The following is a 20,078-nucleotide window of genomic DNA, read 5'->3' on the forward strand; positions in this document are numbered from 1 at the left end:
TGGGCCTGGATGGCAGATATCTGCCAGGTCCTTGGAAACTTTGAGGAGTCCAACCTGATGGTGAGCGGCGATGCTGCAATCATTAGCGTCGCCATTCCCCTGCTATGCCTGTTGAGAAGTTCCCTGCAAAGCATAAAGGCTGATGCTTTGCGGGCGCAAACGGAGGCGGGGAAGACAGTATGTCGCTGGATAGTCAGAGCACCCAGATGTCTATATCTCAGTGCGTGGAGGAGGAGGAGGGGGAGGAGCCTGAGGAGGAAGAGACAGCTGGGCCCAATGCAGAGGGTACCCATGCTGCTTGCCTCTCATCCATTCAGCGTGTATGGCCTGAGGAGGAGGAGGAGGACGATACTCCAAGTGATCTTCCTAGTGAGGACAGCCATATGTTGCGTACAGGTACCCTGGCACACATGGCTGACTTTATGTTAGGATGCCTTTCTCGTGACCCTCGTGTTAGATGCATTTTGGCCACTACAGATTACTGGATGTACACACTGCTTGACCCACGCTTTAACGATAACCTTTCCACTCTCATTCCCGAAGAGGAAAGGGGTTTGAGAGTGATGCAATACCACAGGGCCCTGGTGGACAAACTGATGGTAAACTTCCCATCTGACAGCACTAGTGGCAGAAGGTGCAGTTCCGAGGGCAAAGTAGAAGGGGAGGCGCGGAGATCAGGCAGCATGTTCAGCGCAGGGAGGGGAGCACTCTCCAAGGCCTTTGCCAGCTTTATGGCTCCCCAGCAAGACTGTCTCACACCTCCCCAGTCCAGGCTGAGTCGGAGGGAGCACTGTAAGAAGATGGTGAGGGAGTACGCAGCCGATCGTACCACCGTCCTCCGTGACGCCTCTGCTCCGTACAACTACTGGGTGTCAAAGCTGGACACAAGGCCCGAACTCGCGCTGTATGCCCTGGAGGTGTTGGCGTGCCCTGCAGCTAGCGTCTTGTCAGAGAGGGTGTTTAGTGCAGCTGGGGAAATCATCATGGACAAGCGTACCCGCCTGTCAACTGACAGCGCCGACAAGCTTACACTCATAAAGATGAACAAAGCCTGGATTTCCCCAGACTTCTGTTCTCCACCAGCGGACTGCAGCGCTACCTAAAGACCTTTCTCAATCTGTGTATGATATTCGTCCTCCTCCTCCAGCTTCTCCTCCTGAAACCTCTCGTAATCACCGCGAACGGGCAATTTTTCTGTGGGCCAAAAGGCTCATATAACTTTTCTAAATAATATTTATCTGTTTCAATTCTCATTAAAGCATTGAAACTTCCACCTGAACCAATTGTTTTTTAGACTGGGCTGCCTCCAGGCCTAGTTAAAAAGTAAGCCACAGTACGCTAAGCGATTAATGGGTTTCACCTGCCCTCTGGGTTGGGCATGGGCAATTTTTCTGGGGTACATTTGTACTGTCGGTACACCAATTTTTCGGGCCCTCGCCTACAATGTAATCCAAGTAATTTTTATGGGCTTCGCCTGCACTCATGGTACACCACTGTGTCTGGGCTTGGCCTACACTTTTGTTACAGAAATGTAACTCTGTTCTGCCTACCTATACTTCTGCCACAGTAATGCTATAGGGGTCTGACTATACTTCAGCAACAGAAATGTTACTTCGGTCTGCCGATACTTCTGCTCCTGAAACGTTACCTTGGTTGGTGTATACTGTTACTACTGTAATTTTACTGATACTGGGCTCTGCCCATAATGCTTCAACGGAAATGTTACTGGGGCAGGTCTATACTGCTATAACAGAAATGTAACTAATAGTGGGCTCTGGCCATACTGCTTCTACTTTAATGTTACTGGGGCCTGTCTTTACTGCTACTACTGAAATCTTATCAATACTATGCTCTCCCTACACTGCTGCCAGGGAAATGTGAATCTGCTGCTTTGCCCATACTGCTTCTACGTTACTGTTACTGGGGTCTTTCTGCACTGCTAGAACTGAAATGTGACTGGGGCATGTTGCAACTGATACTACTGAAATGTTACTGGGGTCTGTCAATACTGCTGGAACTGAAATGTTACTGGGGTCTGTCTAGACTTATTCTACTGAACTGTTACTGGGGTCTGTCTATACAGATACTACTGAAATGTTACTGGGGTCTGTGTATACTGCTGCAAATAAAATGTTAGTGGGGTCTGTCGTCACTGCTGCCAATGAAATGTTACAGGGGTTTGTGCATACTCTTACGGCTGAAATGTTACTAATTCTGGCGGCAGTCCAAGAATTTCACCTTAAACGACACAATAAGAAAGCCCCCCACCACGGCCATCTTAATCCTGGCCACATTCCGAAAACCAACGCAATAAAACCGTGCTAATAGGTCCACAGTTGCGACCACTATCTCACTAACGCGGTTACTGGCACTGGTGTCTATGTATTAAAAACCCCGGTCAGACTGGGGCATGCAGTGTGGGCCGAAACCCACCTGCATTTAATCTGACGTTACCTCAGCTGTGCTGGGCACTGCAATGGGATTTATTTATGTACCGCCGGTGGGTTCCTGGGACCCACCCATGCTGTGGGTCCACAGGGACTTCATATTAGGGATTTGTACCTGCCTGTGTCTATGTATTAAAAACCCCGGTCAGACTGGGGCATGCAGTGTGGACCAAAGCCCACCTGCATTTAATCTGACGTTACATCAGCTGTGCTGGGCAATGCAATGGGATTTATTTATGTACCGCCGGTTGCTTCCTGGGACCCACCCATGCTGTTGGTCCACACGGAGTTGTAACTGCATGTGTCTACTTATAAAGAACCCCAGTCTGACTGGGGCATACAGTGTGAGTCAAAGCCCACCTGCATTTAATCTGACGTTACCTCAGCTGTGCTGGGCAATGCAATGGGATTTATTTATGTACCGCCGGTGGTTTCCTGGGACACACCCATGCTGTGGGACCACACGGACTTCACATTAGGGAGTTGTACCTGCCTGTGTATACTTATAAAAAAAACCCAGTCTGACTGGGGCATGCAGTGTGGGCCGAAGCCCACCTGTATTTAATCTGACGTTAGCTCTACTATCCGGGGCACTGCATTGGGACAAGATGCAGGAGCAATACAGCGCTAATGAGACGTGCACAGCTACGCTAGCATTGGAGTCCGCTGTAGGCCCGCGATTGCTGAGGGTTTGTGCAGAGGCCTATGTCCTGGGTGCAGTGAAAGTCCGCTTCCTGCTTGGATTGCTGAATCTGTGGGCCGAGGCCTATGCCGTGGGCGCTGTGCAAGTCTGCCATGTTTGGCAGCTCAGATAAATTTTTTGTTCATGTCTTTGGTTTCCTAGGACCCACCTATGCTGTTGGTGCTAACTTAGTTCCCATCGCGGTGTTTGACCTGTCTGGCACAAAGACACTGACTGACTTGGCTAGGGGGCAGAGCGCAGACGGCTTTCCCCTTGCAGTGTCGATTGAGCTATGCAACACCTTGACAGAATGAATACTGTGTGGCACATGGATTCCCCATTGCTATGCCCACGTTTGCAGCTCCTGACGGAGGTGGCACAGGATTGGATTTCTCATTGCTTCTGTACAGCATTGTGGGCTATCGCCCTGCCCCTCTCATCTGATTGGTCACGCTGAGCCAATCAGAGGTAGCAGTCACACACCCATTCATAAATTCATGAATGGGTGTGTGAGTGGAATCTGCCTCTGATTGGTCAGGCTGTGACCAATTAGAGGCAGCTCATTCAGCAGGCGGGGATTTTAAATCCCCGGCTGCTGAATACTACTCACAGCTGTTCAGAGCAGTTCAGGAGGACTGCCGCTGGCTGCGCTGAACTCCGTCTGCCGGGACCAGGTGAGTATATATATATATATTTTTTTTTACACATTTCTGGATGAATTGCAGGGAAGGGCTTATATATTTAACCCCTTCCCGACAATTCATCCTGCGATCGCCGGCAGCCCATTGCTTTTAATGGAGCCGACTGTATTGCCGGCTCCATTGAATTCAATGGGCTAACATCGTTCTGCCGGGACAAGGTGAGTATATATTTTTTTTTTTTTTACACATCTCTGGATGAATTGCAGGGAAGGGCTTATATATTTAAGCCCTTCCCGACAATTCATCCCACGCTCGCCGGCAGGCCATTGCTTTCAATGGAGCCGGCTGTAATGCCGGCTCCATTGAATTCAATGGTCAGTGCTCGTTTAATCGAGACGAGTACCGCGTGGTGCTTGTCTCGAGTAACGAGCGTCTCGAGCACCCTAATACTCGAACGAGCATCAAGCTCGGACGAGTATGCTCGCTCATCTCTAGCTATATGCCAATTTAATGGAACAGACCCCACTACTATAGAGTCTACAAATATAAGAAACGATGGTCTGTCTCTCACATTACTTTATTCCCTTAGAACTCAAGAATCTAAGAAGCCATTGGGACCCAGTGATTTCTCCTTTTTTAAAATCAATTTAAGGTGATTTGCACTACCTCCTGAGGAAGACTGGTGATATTTAATGGAGAGTTTACTTTATAACTTTATATTTCACCTGACATTTTATTTTCCTCAGTGAATACGCTGGTGAAAAAAAATATTTAGATATTTAATAGATTTGCTTTCTCCTCATCACCCTCTACAATTTTTCCTACATTAGTTTTGAAACAGCCAACACTTTCAATATTAATCTTTTTTCTATTTATATAGTTGAAGAACAGTTTAGAGTTAATTTTACTCTCTTTGAAAATGAGTCTCTCTGTCTCCAGCTTTGCTGCTCTTCTTTGAATTTTACTTAAAGGGGTTGTCTGGCACCCAAAGTGATTTTTTTTCCCATTAATGCCCAGTGCAGTAAAAGCATCATACAATACAGCATTACACATAAAAATCGATATTCTGCTAACCTTTTTATTCCTTATCTTCTCCTTATAAAGCTGACCTGTAAAATCATTCAAAGATGGCGCTGCCCGGGTAGTTCCCATGATGCACTGCTCTCTCTCCCCCTCAGCGTGCACGCTCCCGATGACGCTGGTCACATAACTGGAACACCGGTGCCATTATGGGAGACTCACACTGTGATAGGGAGAGTGATATCGGACTGTGAGTAACAGTCCGATATAGCTCTCTCCCTCCGTGCGAGTCCCCTGTGGGGAATCCCTTCACTGCTTTCAATGGAGCCGGCAGCTGCCTGTCCCCATTCAAAGCAATGGGAGAGCAACGCGATCTCCTGCTACTGCTGTGACAGCTGTAGCAGGAGATTCCTTCATCTCCCCGGCATGTCCCCTCATCACTGGACACTGTGACAGCACTGTCACAGTGTCCAGTGATGAGGGGTCACACTGGGGAGATGAAGGAATCTCCTGCTACAGCTGTCAAAGCAGTAGCAGGAGATCACGATCTCTATCATTACTTTCAATGGCAGAGAATCGTGATCCTATGCAATTGAAAGTAATACAAACTGAAAACATGCCTCCACACAGTGCCCCCCACAATGCCCCCCACAGTGCCCACACACATGTACACTGACAGCACCCCACTCCCCTCCCCCATACAAGCACGATGACAGCAACCCCACCCCTCCTCCACACAAGCACACTGGCTGCACCCTGCCCCACACAAGTATAGTGACAGCACCTCCTGCCCTTCCCCCACACAAGTACAACCTAAATATAGATAACACAGGACCCACCATTTGCAATAGACACAGCTCACCTCCTCCCCTCCCTGCACAGGCAGGCTTACACTGAGAGGTGACACCCATATGTAGAGAACACATGAGCCCCCACTCACAATAATCACAGCTCACCTCCTCTCTTGCCTGCACAGGCAGGATTACACCGTGTATGATCAATTACTGTGACAGTCCCCCGCCCATCCCCCAGCGTGACAAATTACTGTCACAGTCCCCGTCCCACCCCACGAGACAAATTACTGTGACAACACCCCCCGTCTTCCCCCAGCGACAAGTCTATGTGATAGCACTCCCATCCCCGGTGACAAGTCTATGTGACAGCACCCCCACCCCCAGTGACAAGTCTATGTGACAGAACACCCCCTGGTAACAAATCTATCTGACAGCCCCCCACAGTGACAAGTCTATGTTACAGCACCCCACAGCGACAAGTCTATCTGATAGAACCTCCAACCCCCCCCCCCCAGGGACAAGTCTATGTGACAGCATCCCCACCCCCGGTGACAAATTTATGTGACAGCACCCCCAGCAACACGTCTATGTGATAACACCCCCACCCCTGGCGACAAGTTTATGTGACAGCACCCCACAACAACAAGTCTATCTGACAGGACCCTCAGAACCCCTCCCAGTGACAAGTCTATGTGACAGAACCCCCATCCCTAGCAACACGTCTATGTGACAGAACCCCCCCCCCTGGCGACAAGTCTATGTGACAGCACCCCATAGCAGGTACAAGTGTATGTGACAGCACCCCCACCCCACCCCCCAGCGACAAGTCTATGTGACAGCACACCCACCCCCCGGCGACAAGTCTATGTGACAGCATCCCCACCCCTGGCGACAAGTCTATGTGACAGCACCCCACGGTGACAAGTCTATGTGACAGCACCCCACAGTGACAAGTCTATGTGACAGCACCCCCAGAACCCTCCCTTATCAGCAACAAGTCTATGTGACAGAACCCCCATCCATGGCGACAAGTCTACGTGACAGAACCCCCACCTCGGTGACAAGTGTATATGACAGAACCCCACAACGACAAGACTATGTGACAGCACCTCCACCCCCCTGCAGGAAGAGTGACAGCCCCCGACAGTTACCCCACAGGACAAGTGACAGCCTGACACACCCTCCCTCCTCCCCGCAGGACCAGTGATAGCCCGACATCCCCTGGCAGGTCCAGTGACAGCCCGACACCCCCCCAGCAGCAGGACCAGTGACAGCCCGACACCCCCCCCCCCACAGGATGAGTGACAGCCTAACACCCCCCAGCAGCAAGATTAGTGACAGCGCGACACCTCCTTCCCCCAGCAGCAGGACCAGTGACAGCCTAACACCCCTCACCGCCCCCGCAGGACCAGTGGCAGACCAACACCCCCCCACCCCCCCAACGGCAGAATCAGTGACAGACCAACACCCCCCTAGCGGCAGGACCAGTGGATTTTTAAGAATGCAGAATGATTTTTCAGGATTTTTGAGAATGCTTGAAATATAGGCTCTACTCCAAAATTAAGCCCTAGTTAAAAAAGGACAATTTAAATAGTGTCCAGGCAGCTATACATGTAAAAAAGTGAAATCTTTTGGAGCAAAAAATAATATAAGACACTGTCTTATTTTGGGGCAAACAGGGTATTTGGGTTTTTCTAACAATTCCTACTAATTAAAACTTTTCTAATACATATGCACTCTTTATCTGATTTGGACAATATTCCACTTTCCTGGTCATTCTTCTTTACATTCTGTATAGACTATCAATTTGCGATGACTTCCGGTATTTGGAACGCACCGCCATTGCAGGTGGAATGCAAAGCATCACTTCATCATGGATGACGCTCAGTTCCAGCAAGAGCTTGGACCTTTTGGCATTACCATGCTGGAGGTGGCGTCTGCGTCCCTAAGACACGGCTCCAAAAGCATTAAGCTCACATTTTACATCAAACTACACGCCAGGTATGCTATCCATTAAAACTATTGATTATAGATAAGCATTGCTATAGGCTTTAACGTCTGTGCGTTTACTTGGATCACACGCCAGGTGGGCTATTCATTAAGACCATTGAACACAGACCACTATTGGACATAGCAATAAGCCACACCAACATTCTACTGTTTTTAAACCCTCTTTTCTATTTCCTTTTGACATATCCTTGAGAAAGTAGCATTCTGTTGCTCTAAAATGCATTGCACTGTACGTCACCATTTTATTTTAACTTGTGTGCATTTGTCTATTTCTTTATTGACATTTTGTCCAGTAAATAACTATATTGGACCTCTTCAACCTATGTGGAATGGACATCATTAACATCAGCCTTGATTATATACTGTTTCCGTGGCTAGTGAGAGGAGATTTTTTTGGCACCATATTCCAGAACCGGATCCCCCTGCCCCTTTTCCTCAAGTGTCTTTTTCATCTTTTGTGTTAATACTTAGGATTTGACCTCTTAGTGCAGCAAACCTTTTTTTTCTTAATCTCTCCTTCAGTTTTGTCTGAGACTTTGGCATATCAGGATTCTTCCCGCATCTGCTCTCCTTATTGGATGTCCTTTGGATGGAGTGTCTCATCCACCTCTCACACTTGTTCTGCTCACTTGCACCCAAGGGGTGATGGCTAACCCTTCCAGGTTGTGCCCTACATTTCAGGTGAGTCCTTTCTTTTGTACTTCACCTCTTATATTTCTACATTTTCTGGTGGAGGCGCTGTCCTGATTCTCCTTTTTGTTTCAGCCATACTGTCTATTAGGAATATTAAATAAAGAGCTTTCACGTGGGACAGAATTACACCTCAGGATGCAGCCAAATCAGGTGGCCTGGGGTTTTTGATGCAGAATTTATCATGGCTTGCAGCACATCATGCAGCCTGTTCCATCCCATTTGAAAGGTGTCATCATCTTAAATCAGTGATTTGCCTGAAAGCAAACCCTACACCTTGGAACAGTACCATAAAGTAAGTTATGGAGGTGACAGGGAGCTGGGGACGTTTTTTTTATACTTACTCACTCCCCGGTTCCAGCGCTGTCTGTCAGTGAAGTCTACGTGTGGTCTGAAAATTAGGCATTTCTAGTAGAGCGCGCTGATAGCGGTCTGCAAAGACTCAAATTTTCTGACCACATGCAGACTTCACCGAAGGACAGCCCTCGAAAAGGGGAGCGGGTAAGTATAAAAAAGATATGGCATGTTTCCCCATCACCTCCCCGAAATGCACCATAACTCAGTTTATGGTGCTGATCCGAGATGACAGATTCCTTTTAAATATTTTTTAACTACTGTAAATCTCATCTCAGATATGTGCATGTTAGGAATATCTGTATATATTGACAGCTCAGAAATCAATACAACATACTGTAGTTTCAGGCTTAAAGACATGTCTCCAAATTTATTGAATGACATTGTTTCTGCATCTGTGCAGAATATAAGTTAATTAATAGATTTAGCAGTAGGTAAAGCATAATGAATTTCCTAAAGCGTTAGATCCTTCTTCAGTCTTTCGGTTTTTTTTACTTCTTGACACCCACGTTGTCCTTTTTCTGGTGAGAAATCACTGCAAGAAAGTACAAGTAAGATATATTAGTTTCTAGCCAGAGTTTGAGAAGCATTAAATATGGTTAAAGCCAAAAACAGTATTTCTTCCATATATATATATATATAGGAATTATATATATATATATATATATATATATACACACATATATTGCATAATGTAATAGAAGATGTACAACTGCATGTGAAATAAAACGATGTCTGCAGTATCTCCCCTGTTAACAATGCTGGGCAGTTTCATGTGAGTTTGCCTTTGTCTTCAGGTCTCACAGCTAACTTCATCATTGTACTTTTAAAATATATAGCCTGCCCTCTACCCATAGACATGCATAGAAGGGGAAGTCCCACAGCAAACCTTTTCTTATTTTTATAATCTAACAATCAGTTCGGAAAAGTAAGGTCCTTACTCTGGGACCCTCAATTTGACAAGTACAAGGCATCCAAAATCTCCAATCTTGATCATAGAGTCTTGCATTATGTGCACTTGAGAACTACTAAGGCTGCTGTCCACGGGCGGGTTTTCACTGCATTCCCCGCGGTTGGATTATCGCCACGGGGAACACAGTGAAAGCTCTCTATAGCGTTTATATGGAGAGCGCTTCCCCCCTGTCCACGAGCGGAGAATCATTGCTATTCTCTGCTCACAGCCGGCAAATCGCAGCATGCTGCGATTTGCTGCGATTCTCCTCAGTCCTCCGCAGTCAGCCTATCTGTCAGAAAGACTGACTGGCGGAGATCCGTCTGCCGGCTCCTGCTCCCGGGCGCCGGCTCCCACGGTGGAAATCCACGGCGGGATACCGCAACGCCCGTGGACAGGCAGCTTTAGGGCTCTAGAAGGTTGCCCACCCCTCCCCCCTAACTTTTTCAATGAACTATCTAATGTAAAGAATTCTTGCATTTTGCAAGCACTTGCTTGCGCTCACCTTGTGGAGGGACTTTTGGTTCACACACAGGCTCAGGGACACAAGCTAAAATAAAGTAAAAAATTCACACATGAAGTATTAGTGCAGACAAAAATTAAAAATGTTTTGATCTGTAAAAACTAAATTTATTGATAGACCACTGTGTTCTTCAGAAGGCCCAGGGCAGCTGTGGGGGAAATTACTGTATCGGTGGGAATCCAGACCGAAGCAAGAAGAGAAAGTTGGGAAAAGTCCGGCTCGGAGGGTTCTACCCTCCTTGAAGTACCACAACATCTCCTCGCATGGACTATTATAAAAAGGGGGGATTGTGGGGGAAATTACCCAGGCCCCCAGCTTTTGTGATATTATTTTAAATTCTACTGTTTTAGAGAAATCATTTTTTTGTATTAAGCCTTAGGCCTTGGTAGAATGTCAGCTTGAACTTAACCAGCAATAAACGATAACTGGTGACTAGTCAGGCGATGGTTGAAGGTACAGACCTTAACTGATAAAAAGCTAATTAGTACCAGGTTACAGCTGATATAACCAATAAATTTACCTTAAAATAAAATAATAAAAAGTAAATAACAGAATAGCTGAAGAATGGAAAATTTTAGGTATTACGAATAGACTTTGATCGATTATGTGGCAGAATATTGAATGATGTAAACAAATTATGTCATGTTTGGCTCAGAATCAATGTCATTTTAAATATGTGATATGTCTATAAAAAGGATGCCCGATGAGTAATAAATTAGAGCTGATTTGGTACACATAGGCTAACGTGTGCTTATTTCTGCTCTCTATCAATTGATAAACCTGTATATACTGACGGTTTTTCAAGTCTGCAGACTTACTCATTTTATTTTTAATTTGGACGCCGAATGACATACTAACAGGGTGTTTTTCCCTAACAGCAGCCATGACAATCGCAGTGGGGCAATTCAAGACCCCATACTCTGATGAGAGCATTTAAATGCATCTGTCATTGGCATTTAAAGGGTTAACAGCCAAGATCAACGTAAGCGTGATGCTGTTGCAGGCAGGTGTCAGCTGTCAAGGATAGCCATTAGTGCATCACGTATGGAGTGAGAGAAGCTTCCAATCGCATTCCATACAAACCTTGTCCTTTATGGTAAAACTTCCTGGTTGTTCATTACCAGGACATGTGACTGCTGCAGCCAATCACTGACTATAGAAGGTCACTGGTGAGAACAGTGATTGGCTGCAGCAGTCATATGTCCGGGTCAGCAGCAACCAGGAAGGACAGAGAGGTTGTGAAGCAATTTGTAGTCTTGGGGAAATTCCTTTAAGATAGATGCAAACACATAATAGATTTAGACAAATGAATTTCTATGTTACCTTGTGGAGAGGGGCACTTTGGTGGTGCCTGACATTGCACTGGCTCTGGGTCACAAGCTGAAAAAAACACATAGAAATGTATTTTTATTCACTTCAATCCTTTTTACCATGATATTATTCAGAAAATTAGTTAATTTAAATTATTTTAAAAATTCCTAATATCAGATCACATCTGTTGTTTTCATGAGCTCTGCTTCCTTATCCTCCTCCTTCATACATACAGACATATACAGCAGCAGCTATCAATTACTGGGAAGATAGAAGGCAGGGTTGCTGCCAGACTCGTGCATACACTGGACGTCAGCCAGGAGTCCACTGTGTTATTTCTTTTCAGCTTGTATAATAGCTCATCACACTCTTCAATATTACTTTTTGCCCTTAAAAAATAATAAATCTGTTTTAAAATATTGTCGTGCACTTAAGACAGCTGTCAGCTGAATGCTCATTAGGCCAACAGCTATGCATACTTGGCCTTGTGTGCATGATTATTTTAGTGGCAAGCAAAACAAAGGATCAAGCATATCAGGCGTTTTGAAATCCAACATGCCCAATTCGTTTTTTTGGTGTTGGGAAGAATTTGGGGGACCCTATAGAAATTTATTTATTTGAATTGAATTCTGGCCAACATTTATCTGACTTGGATGGCAACCATAAGTAGTCTAAACAGGTTACTGCACAGGATAGCAAGCAGCGCTGTATCTTCTGAACTAAAGCAACAAAAAGAGAGTTATGTTTCTCTCTCTAAATATGATGCCCATGTGGAAAAACAATAAACTAATCTATATTCACACATCCCATCTCCCCACTGCTGCAGTGTTTCCTCCCTATTGACTCTGCCAGGTCTGTTTACAAGCTGCAGTCAGCCTGTGAACAGACCCTTACAGGCTGCTGCAGCAAATCAATCTGAGACCTCAGCGGGTGTCCTCTGAGATTGTCAGTAGGTGTCAGCTGTCAAGGCAGTCATTAGCCCGCCATATATGGAGTGAGAACATCTTCCAATCCCATTCTAAACAAACCTCAATGCTGAAGGACATACATTTACATCCTTTTGGGTCAAGGGGTTAAACTGGATTTCCCACGATTTCCTGGTTGTTTCGAATCAGGACATGTGACTGCTGCAGCCAATCACTGGCTATAGAAGGTCACTGGTGAGGACAGTGATTGGCTGCAGCAGTCACATTTCTAGTCAGCAGCAACCAGGAAGGACAGAGAGGTTGTGAAGCTATTTGAAGTCATGAGATAATCCCTTTAAGATAGATACAAACACATGATAGATTTAGACAAATAGATTTCTATGTTACCTTGTGGTGGTGGTGCCTTACATTGGATTGGCTCTGGTTCACAAGCTGGAAAAACACATAGAAATGTATTTTAATTCACTGTAATCACTTTTACTATGATATTATGCAGAGAATTAGTTGATTAAAATTATTTTTAAAAATTTCTGATGTCAGATCACGTCCAATTTTAGTAGCAAATATTCTGTTGTTTTCATGAACTCCGCCTCATTACCCTAATTTTACCTGTTTACAGACTGAGGGCTCAGTCAGACTAGCGCTTTTTTGCATGCATGTTATGTGTGTTTGCGATTCGCATCTATTAGAACCAATGTTTTCCGATGAAAGCAGTTACATGTCCGTTTTTTATATGCAAAAAAAATTCGCACCTGTAAAAATAGGACAGCAATTCACAAAACACAACTAAAATTCGCTCATATAGTGCAGCCCAATTGAAAGGAATGGGAGAAAATTCTTCATCCCTGCGGGGAGTCCCCATGTCACTGAACACTGTGACAATGTGCACATTTTGCCATCGTGTGACCGCACAACAAGTGTGAATTTAAAAATGCGTGTGCCATTTCGGTCACGTAAATTTTTTTACATGCGTTTTGTGTTTTTTTTTTCTCGCACCTGAATGCATGAAAAAAAAAGCCCATCTGACCGAGCCCATATACAGCAGCAGCTTTCAATTGCTGGGGAGGAAGAAGGCAGGGTTGCTGCCAGACTCGTGTATACACTGGACATCAGCCAGGAGTCCACTGTGTTATTTCTTTTCAGCTTGTATAATAGCTCATCACACTCTTCAATATTACTTTTTCCCCTTAAAAAATAGTAAATCTGTTTTAAAATATTGCCGTGCACTTAAGACAGCTGTCAGCTGAATGCTCATTAGGCCAACAGCTATGCATACTTGGCCTTGTGTGCATGATTATTTTAGTGGCAAGCAGAACAAAGGATCAAGCATATCAGGCGTTTTGAAATCCAACATGCCCAATTCGTTTTTTTGGTGTTGGGAAGGATTTGGGGGACCCTATAGAAATTTATTTATTTGAACTGAATTCTGGCCAACATTTATCTGACTTGGATGGCAACCATAAGTAGTCTAAACAGGTTACTGCACAGGATAGCAAGCAGCGCTGTATCTTCTGAACTAAAGCAACAAAAAGAGAGTTATGTTTCTCTCTCCAAATATGATGCCCATGTGGAAAAACAATAAACTAATCTATATTCACACATCCCATCTCCCCACTGCTGCAGTGTTCCCTCCCTATTGACTCTGCCAGGTCTGTTTACAAGCTGCAGTCAGCCTGTGAACAGACCCTTACAGGCTGCTGCAGCAAATTAATCTGAGACCTCAGCGGGTGACCTCTGAGATTGTCAGTAGGTGTCAGCTGTCAAGGCAGTCATTAGCCCGCCATATATGGAGTGAGAACATCTTCCAATCCCATTCTAAACAAACGTCAATGCTGAAGGACATACATTTACATCCTTCTGGGTCAAGGGGTTAAACTGGATTTCCCACGATTTCCTGGTTGTTTCGAATCAGGACATGTGACTGCTGCAGCCAATCACTGGCTATAGAAGGTCACTGGTGAGGACAGTGATTGGCTGCAGCAGTCACATTTCCTGGTCAGCAGCAACCAGGAAGGACAGAGAGGTTGTGAAGCTATTTGAAGTCATGAGAAAATCCCTTTAAGATAGATACAAACACATGATAGATTCAGACAAATAGATTTCTATGTTACCTTGTGGTGGTGGTGCCTTACATTGCACTGGCTCTGGGTCACAAGCTGGAAAAACACATAGAAATGTATTTTAATTCACTGTAATCACTTTTACTATGATATTATGCAGAGAATTAGTTGATTAACATTATTTTTAAAAATTCCTGATGTCAGATCACGTCCAATTTTAGTAGCAAATATTCTGTTGTTTTCATGAACTCCGCCTCATTAGCCTAATTTTACCTGTTTACAGACTGAGGGCTCAGTCAGACTAGCGCTTTTTTGCGTGCATGTTATGTGTGTTTGCGATTCGCATCTATTAGAACCAATGTTTTCCGATGAAAGCAGTCACATGTCCGTTTTTTATATGCGAAAAAAATTCGCACCTGTAAAAATAGGACAGCAATTCACAAAACACAACTAAAATTCGCTCATATAGTGCAGCCCAATTGAAAGGAATGGGAGAAAATTCTTCATCCCTGCGGGGAGTCCCCATGTCACTGAACACTGTGACAATGTGCACATTTTGCCATCGTGTGACCGCACAAGTGTGAGTTTAAAAATGTGTGTGCCATTTCGGTCACGTAAATTTTTTTACATGCGTTTTGTGTTTTTTTTTCACGCACCTGAATGCGTGAAAAAAAAGCTCATCTGACCGAGCCCATATACAGCAGCAGCTTTCAATTGCTGGGGAGGAAGAAGGCAGGGTTGCTGCCAGACTCGTGTATACACTGGACATCAGCCAGGAGTCCACTGTGTTATTTCTTTTCAGCTTGTATAATAGCTCATCACACTCTTCAATATTACTTTTTTCCCTTAAAAATATTAAATCTGTTTTAAAATATTGCCGTGCACTTAAGACAGCTGTCAGTTGAAGGCTCATTAGGCCAACAGCCATGTATGCTTAGCCTTGTATGCATGCTTATTTCAGTGGCAAGCAGAACAAAGAATCGGGCATATCAGGCGTTTTGAAATCCAACATGTCCAATTAGTTGTTTTTTTTGTTGGAGGGATTTGGGGGACCCTATAGAAATTACTTATTCTACTGAAAATTCAGAGGATCTGGCTGACATTTATTTGCCTTGGATGCCAACCATAAGTAGTTTAAACAGGATTACTGCACAGGATACCAAGCAGCGTGGCATCTTTTGAACTAAAGCAACACAAAAGAGTTATGTTTCCCTCTCTAAATACGATGTCTTCCCTATTGCATCCCTCCTATTCAGTCTGCCTGGTCTGTTTACAAGCTGCAGTCAGCTTGTGAACGGCACCTTACAGGCTTCTGCAGCAAATCACGGACCTCAGTGGTTGACCACTGAACTCTGAAATTGTCTCCAGCAGCCTGTGACTTCCCATGAAAAGGGGCACCAGCGGGAAGATCAGAAAGGCAACGCTGGAGGATCGGGAGCTGGGTTCTTTTGAGTATAGGCTAGTTTATTGTTTTTTCCATATGGCCAGCAAATGCAAAAAAATTGCTCCTATATGACTCTCAGCCTTATTACGATGTACGGGATGAACCCCTAACTCTCATTTTTAACTCAAAAAAGTTTTGTGTAGGAACAGGTAAAATACACTGCAAGCCGATAGTCTGTCAAAAAAAGATTGGTAACTACTTTCCTATGACAAGCACTACTGATGAGGCTGAAGTCTTAATATATATATAGGCAAATATCAATATTTGAAGCATATTGTCTATATAGTTTAGTGCCATTCAGTTGTATGCACACATTAAAATATACACAGATGAAGAATACTCACGAGCCTGGCATTTCTGGGGTGGTGGGCTAGGCTCACGGCATTTCTTCTGCTGTCCTTTGACTCCAGACATTGTTCTTGATAGATTATAGCTGGTGAGTGTGAGACAATTAGATGCAATTACGGCAGTATGCTTGGTCTCTGCTACCTTTACCTTTATATATACTTGAGAGACTATTGTGAAAGATCATTGACATTCTTTCTTTACTGTGAAACATACAAGATTTGCATATAATGTAAATGCATTTTTCTCACAGGCAGGGAGGTTCTGTATGAATAATCACCTACATAATCTCATTGCTGAACATGTAGGATATTTCCCATAATGACTTATCCTCGAATGATTAACTGCATTAATATAGATAATGATATTTAGTTATGTTCAGTATCTGAGAGCAGGATGTGCCAAGCAATATACATACTGTATATGTATGTGTAGCTTTGCTGCAATTACTAATTTCCTTAATAATAACAGCCATGTTTTTGTGGTAATGTTTTATTCTTTCATTGACCTTGCTATATAAGGCCTTGTTTTATATAATGTTTCCAAAGGTTCAATATAGCAGGAACCTGGATCTCGGGCAATTTGTTTTGACAGCACAGAAAGTTCATAAAAACTTCTAAAACTAGTGTAGAACACTGTCTAAGAACTTGTTATCATGTCCTTCTGAAGCATTGTAGCTGAATGGTTAGCACTAGAGATGAGCGAGCACCAAAATGCTCGGGTGCTCGTTACTCGGAACGAACTTTTCGCGATGCTCGAGGGTTCGTTTCGAATAACGAACCCCATTGAAGTCAATGGGCGACCCGAGCATTTTTGTATTTCGCCGATGCTCGCTAAGGTTTTCATGTGTTGGTGGTAATGTGGTGGTGACTGCGGACCTAGTAGCGCGGTTTTATTTTGTTGGTTTTCGGAATGTGGCCAGGATTAAGTGGGCCGTGGCGGGGGGATGGTGGGGGGGCTCTCTTGTAGTGTCGGTAAAGGTGAAATTCTTGGACTGCCACCAGACGAACCAATGCAAAGGCATTTGCCAAGAATGTTTTCCCTGTTGGAGGAGGAGGGGGATGTTTTTGAGGCACTACGTGTCCTCTCCACGTGTCCGTGGTTATATGCAGCTTAACAGTAACCGCGTTGGTGGGAAATGGCCTCGCCGCCATCATGTCTTTGGGAAGCCTCTGTTTCCACACCCCAGAGACATACCATTAGCAGCGGTATAGGCAGAGCCCAGAATTCGTAACATTTCAGCCGTAGCATTAGGACAGGCCCCACTAACATATCACTAGCAGCATTATAGCGGGAGCGCAGTCTTCGTTCCATGTCAGCAATAGTAGCACTCAAGACAGGCCCCAGTAACAATTCCGAAGCAGCATTATAGCGGGAGCGCAGTCTTCGTTCCATGTCAGCAATAGTAGCACTCAAGACAGGCCCCAGTAACAATTCCGAAGCAGCAGTATAGCGGGAGCGCAGTCTTCGTTCCATGTCAGCAATAGTAGCACTCAAGACAGGCCCCAGTAACAATTCCGAAGCAGCATTATAGTGGGAGCGCAGTCTTCGTTCCATGTCAGCAATAGTAGCACTCAAGACAGGCCCCAGTAACAATTCCGAAGCAGCAGTATAGCGGGAGCGCAGTCTTCGTTCCATGTCAGCAATAGTAGCACTCAAGACAGGCCCCAGTAACAATTCCGAAGCAGCAGTATAGTGGGAGCGCAGTCTTAGTTCCATTTCAGTAGCCTTAGTATAGCCAAGGCCCAAGTTACATTTATGTAGCTAAAGTGTAGGCCAACCCCACACACACTTCTGTACCATGAGTGCAGGCGAAGAACATACAAATTGCTATGATTACACTGTAGGTGAGGGCCCCAAAAAATTGGTGTACCAACAGTACTAATGTACCTCAGTAAAAATTGGCCATGCCCAACCAAGATGGCAGGTGAAACCCATTAATCGCTTTGGTTAATGTGGCTTAAGTGGTAACTAGGCCTGGAGGCAGCCCAGTTTAACGAAAAATTGGTTCAAGTTAAAGTTTCAACGCTTTTAAGAGCATTGAAACATATAAAAATTGTTTAGAAAAATTAGATGAGTGAGCCTTGTGGCCCTAAGAAAAATTGCCCGTTCAGCGTGATTACGTGAGGTTTCAAGAGGAGGAGGAGGAGGAATATTAGACACAGATTGATGAAGCAGAAATGTCCCCGTTTTGGATGGTGAGAGAGAACGATGCTTCCATCCGCGGGTGCAGCCTACGTATTGTTTAGGTATCGCTGCTGTCCGCTGGTGGAGAAGAGAAGTCTGGGGAAATCCAAGCTTTGTTCATCTTGATGAGTGTTTGCCTGTCGGCACTGTCGGTTGACAGGCGGGTACGCTTATCTGTGATGATTCCCCCAGCCGCACTAAACACCCTCTCCGACAAGACGCTAGCCGCAGGACAAGCAAGCACCTCCAGGGCATACAGCGCTAGTTCAGGCCACGTGTCCAGCTTCGACACCCAGTAGTTGTAGGTGGCAGAGGCGTCACCGAGGATGGTCGTGCGATCGGCTACGTACTCCCTCACCATCCTTTTACAGTGCTCCCGCCGACTCAGCCTTGACTGGGGAGCGGTGACACAGTCTTGCTGGGGAGCCATAAAGCTGGCCAGGCCCTTAAAGACTGTTGCACTGTCTGGGCTGTACATGCTGCTCGATCTACGCACCTCCCCTGCTACCTGGCCCTCGGAACTGCGCCTTCTGCCACTAGCGCTGTCGGATGGGAATTTTACCATCACCTTTTCCTCCAGGGTCCTGTGGTATAACAACACTCTCGAACCCCTTTCCTCTTCGGGAATGAGACTGGGAAGGTTCTCCTTATAGCGTGGGTCGAGCAGTGTGTACACCCAGTAATCCGTAGTGGCCAGAATGCGTTGAATGCGAGGGTCACGAGAAAGGCATCCTAACATGAAGTCAGCCATGTGTGCCAGGGTACCTGTACGCAACACATGGCTGTCCGCACTAGGAAGATCACTTTCAGGATCCTCCTCCTCCTCCTCCTCCTCAGGCCATACACGCTGAAATGATGACAGGCAAGCAGCATGGGTACCCTCAGAAGTGGGCCAAGCTGTCTCTTTCCCCTCCTCCTCATCCTCCTCTTCCTCCTCCTCCTCCTCCTCCTCCTGAACGCGCTGAGATATAGACAGGAGGGTGCTCTGACTATCCAGCGACATACTGTCTTCCCCCGGCTCTGTTTCCGAGCGCAAAGCGGCTGCCTTTATGGTTTGCAGGGAACTTCTCAAGATGCATAGCAGAGGAATGGTGACGCTAATGATTGCAGCATCGCCGCTCACCACCTGGGTAGACTGATCAAAGTTTCGAAGGACCTGGCAGATGTCTGCCAACCAGGCCCACTCTTCTGAAAAGAATTGAGGAGGCTGACTCCCACTGCGCCGCCCATGTTGGAGTTGGTATTCCACTATAGCTCTACGCTGCTCATAGAGCCTAGCCAACATGTGGAGCGTAGAGTTCCACCGTGTGGGCACGTCGCACAGCAGTCGGTGCACTGGCAGATTAAAGCGATGTTGCAGGGTGCGCAGGGTGGCAGCGTCCGTGTGGGACTTGCGGAAATGTGCGCAGAGCCGGCGCACCTTTACGAGCAGGTCTGACAAGCGTGGGTAGCTTTTCAGAAAGCACTGAACCACCAAATTAAAGATGTGGGCCAGGCATGGTACGTGCGTGAGGCTGCCGAGCTGCAGAGCCGCCACCAGGTTACGGCCGTTGTCACACACGACCATGCCCGGTTGGAGGCTCAGTGGCGCAAGCCAACGGTCGGTCTGCTCTGTCAGACCCTGCAGCAGTTCGTGGGCCGTGTGCCTCCTATCTCCTAAGCTGAGTAGTTTCAGCACGGCCTGCTGACGCT

The 20,078-nt window shown here is 45.8% G+C and overlaps 1 protein-coding gene across 2 annotated transcripts; it reads right to left on the reverse strand.

Moving 5' to 3' along the window:
* Nucleotides 1-8,980: 8,980 nt before the first annotated feature.
* Nucleotides 8,981-16,358, reverse strand: LOC136625883 (small proline-rich protein 2E-like). Of its 2 annotated transcripts, XM_066600449.1 has the most exons (6): nucleotides 16,199-16,353; nucleotides 14,462-14,506; nucleotides 12,738-12,782; nucleotides 11,437-11,493; nucleotides 10,096-10,140; nucleotides 8,981-9,173 (listed from the first exon to the last, which is right to left on the reverse strand). In XM_066600449.1, exons 1-6 carry the CDS (start codon nucleotides 16,266-16,268, stop codon nucleotides 9,130-9,132), a joined length of 306 nt encoding a protein of 101 aa, XP_066456546.1. In that variant the 5' UTR covers nucleotides 16,269-16,353; the 3' UTR covers nucleotides 8,981-9,129. The 2 variants fall into 2 exon arrangements, with proteins under 2 accessions (XP_066456546.1, XP_066456548.1); XM_066600451.1 differs by lacking the exon at nucleotides 14,462-14,506 and having other exon boundaries at nucleotides 16,199-16,358.
* Between the last annotated feature and the right edge of the window lie 3,720 nt (nucleotides 16,359-20,078).

This window comes from Eleutherodactylus coqui, chromosome 4, assembly GCF_035609145.1.
Source record: "Eleutherodactylus coqui strain aEleCoq1 chromosome 4, aEleCoq1.hap1, whole genome shotgun sequence".
In the NCBI taxonomy this organism is placed as follows: domain Eukaryota; kingdom Metazoa; phylum Chordata; class Amphibia; order Anura; family Eleutherodactylidae; genus Eleutherodactylus; species Eleutherodactylus coqui.

Bases quoted from the DNA above. Each gene is read 5' to 3' on its own strand.
- LOC136625883 (XM_066600449.1), bottom strand. From the start codon at position 16,268: ATGTCTGGAGTCAAAGGACAGCAGAAGAAATGCCGTGAGCCTAGCCCA. The intron at 14,507-16,198 runs GTGAGTATTCTT...GTGTTTTTCCAG, and splicing joins ACCCCAGAAATGCCAGGCTC to CTTGTGACCCAGAGCCAGTG. The intron at 12,783-14,461 runs GTAACATAGAAA...GTGTTTTTCCAG, and splicing joins TAAGGCACCACCACCACAAG to CTTGTGAACCAGAGCCAATC.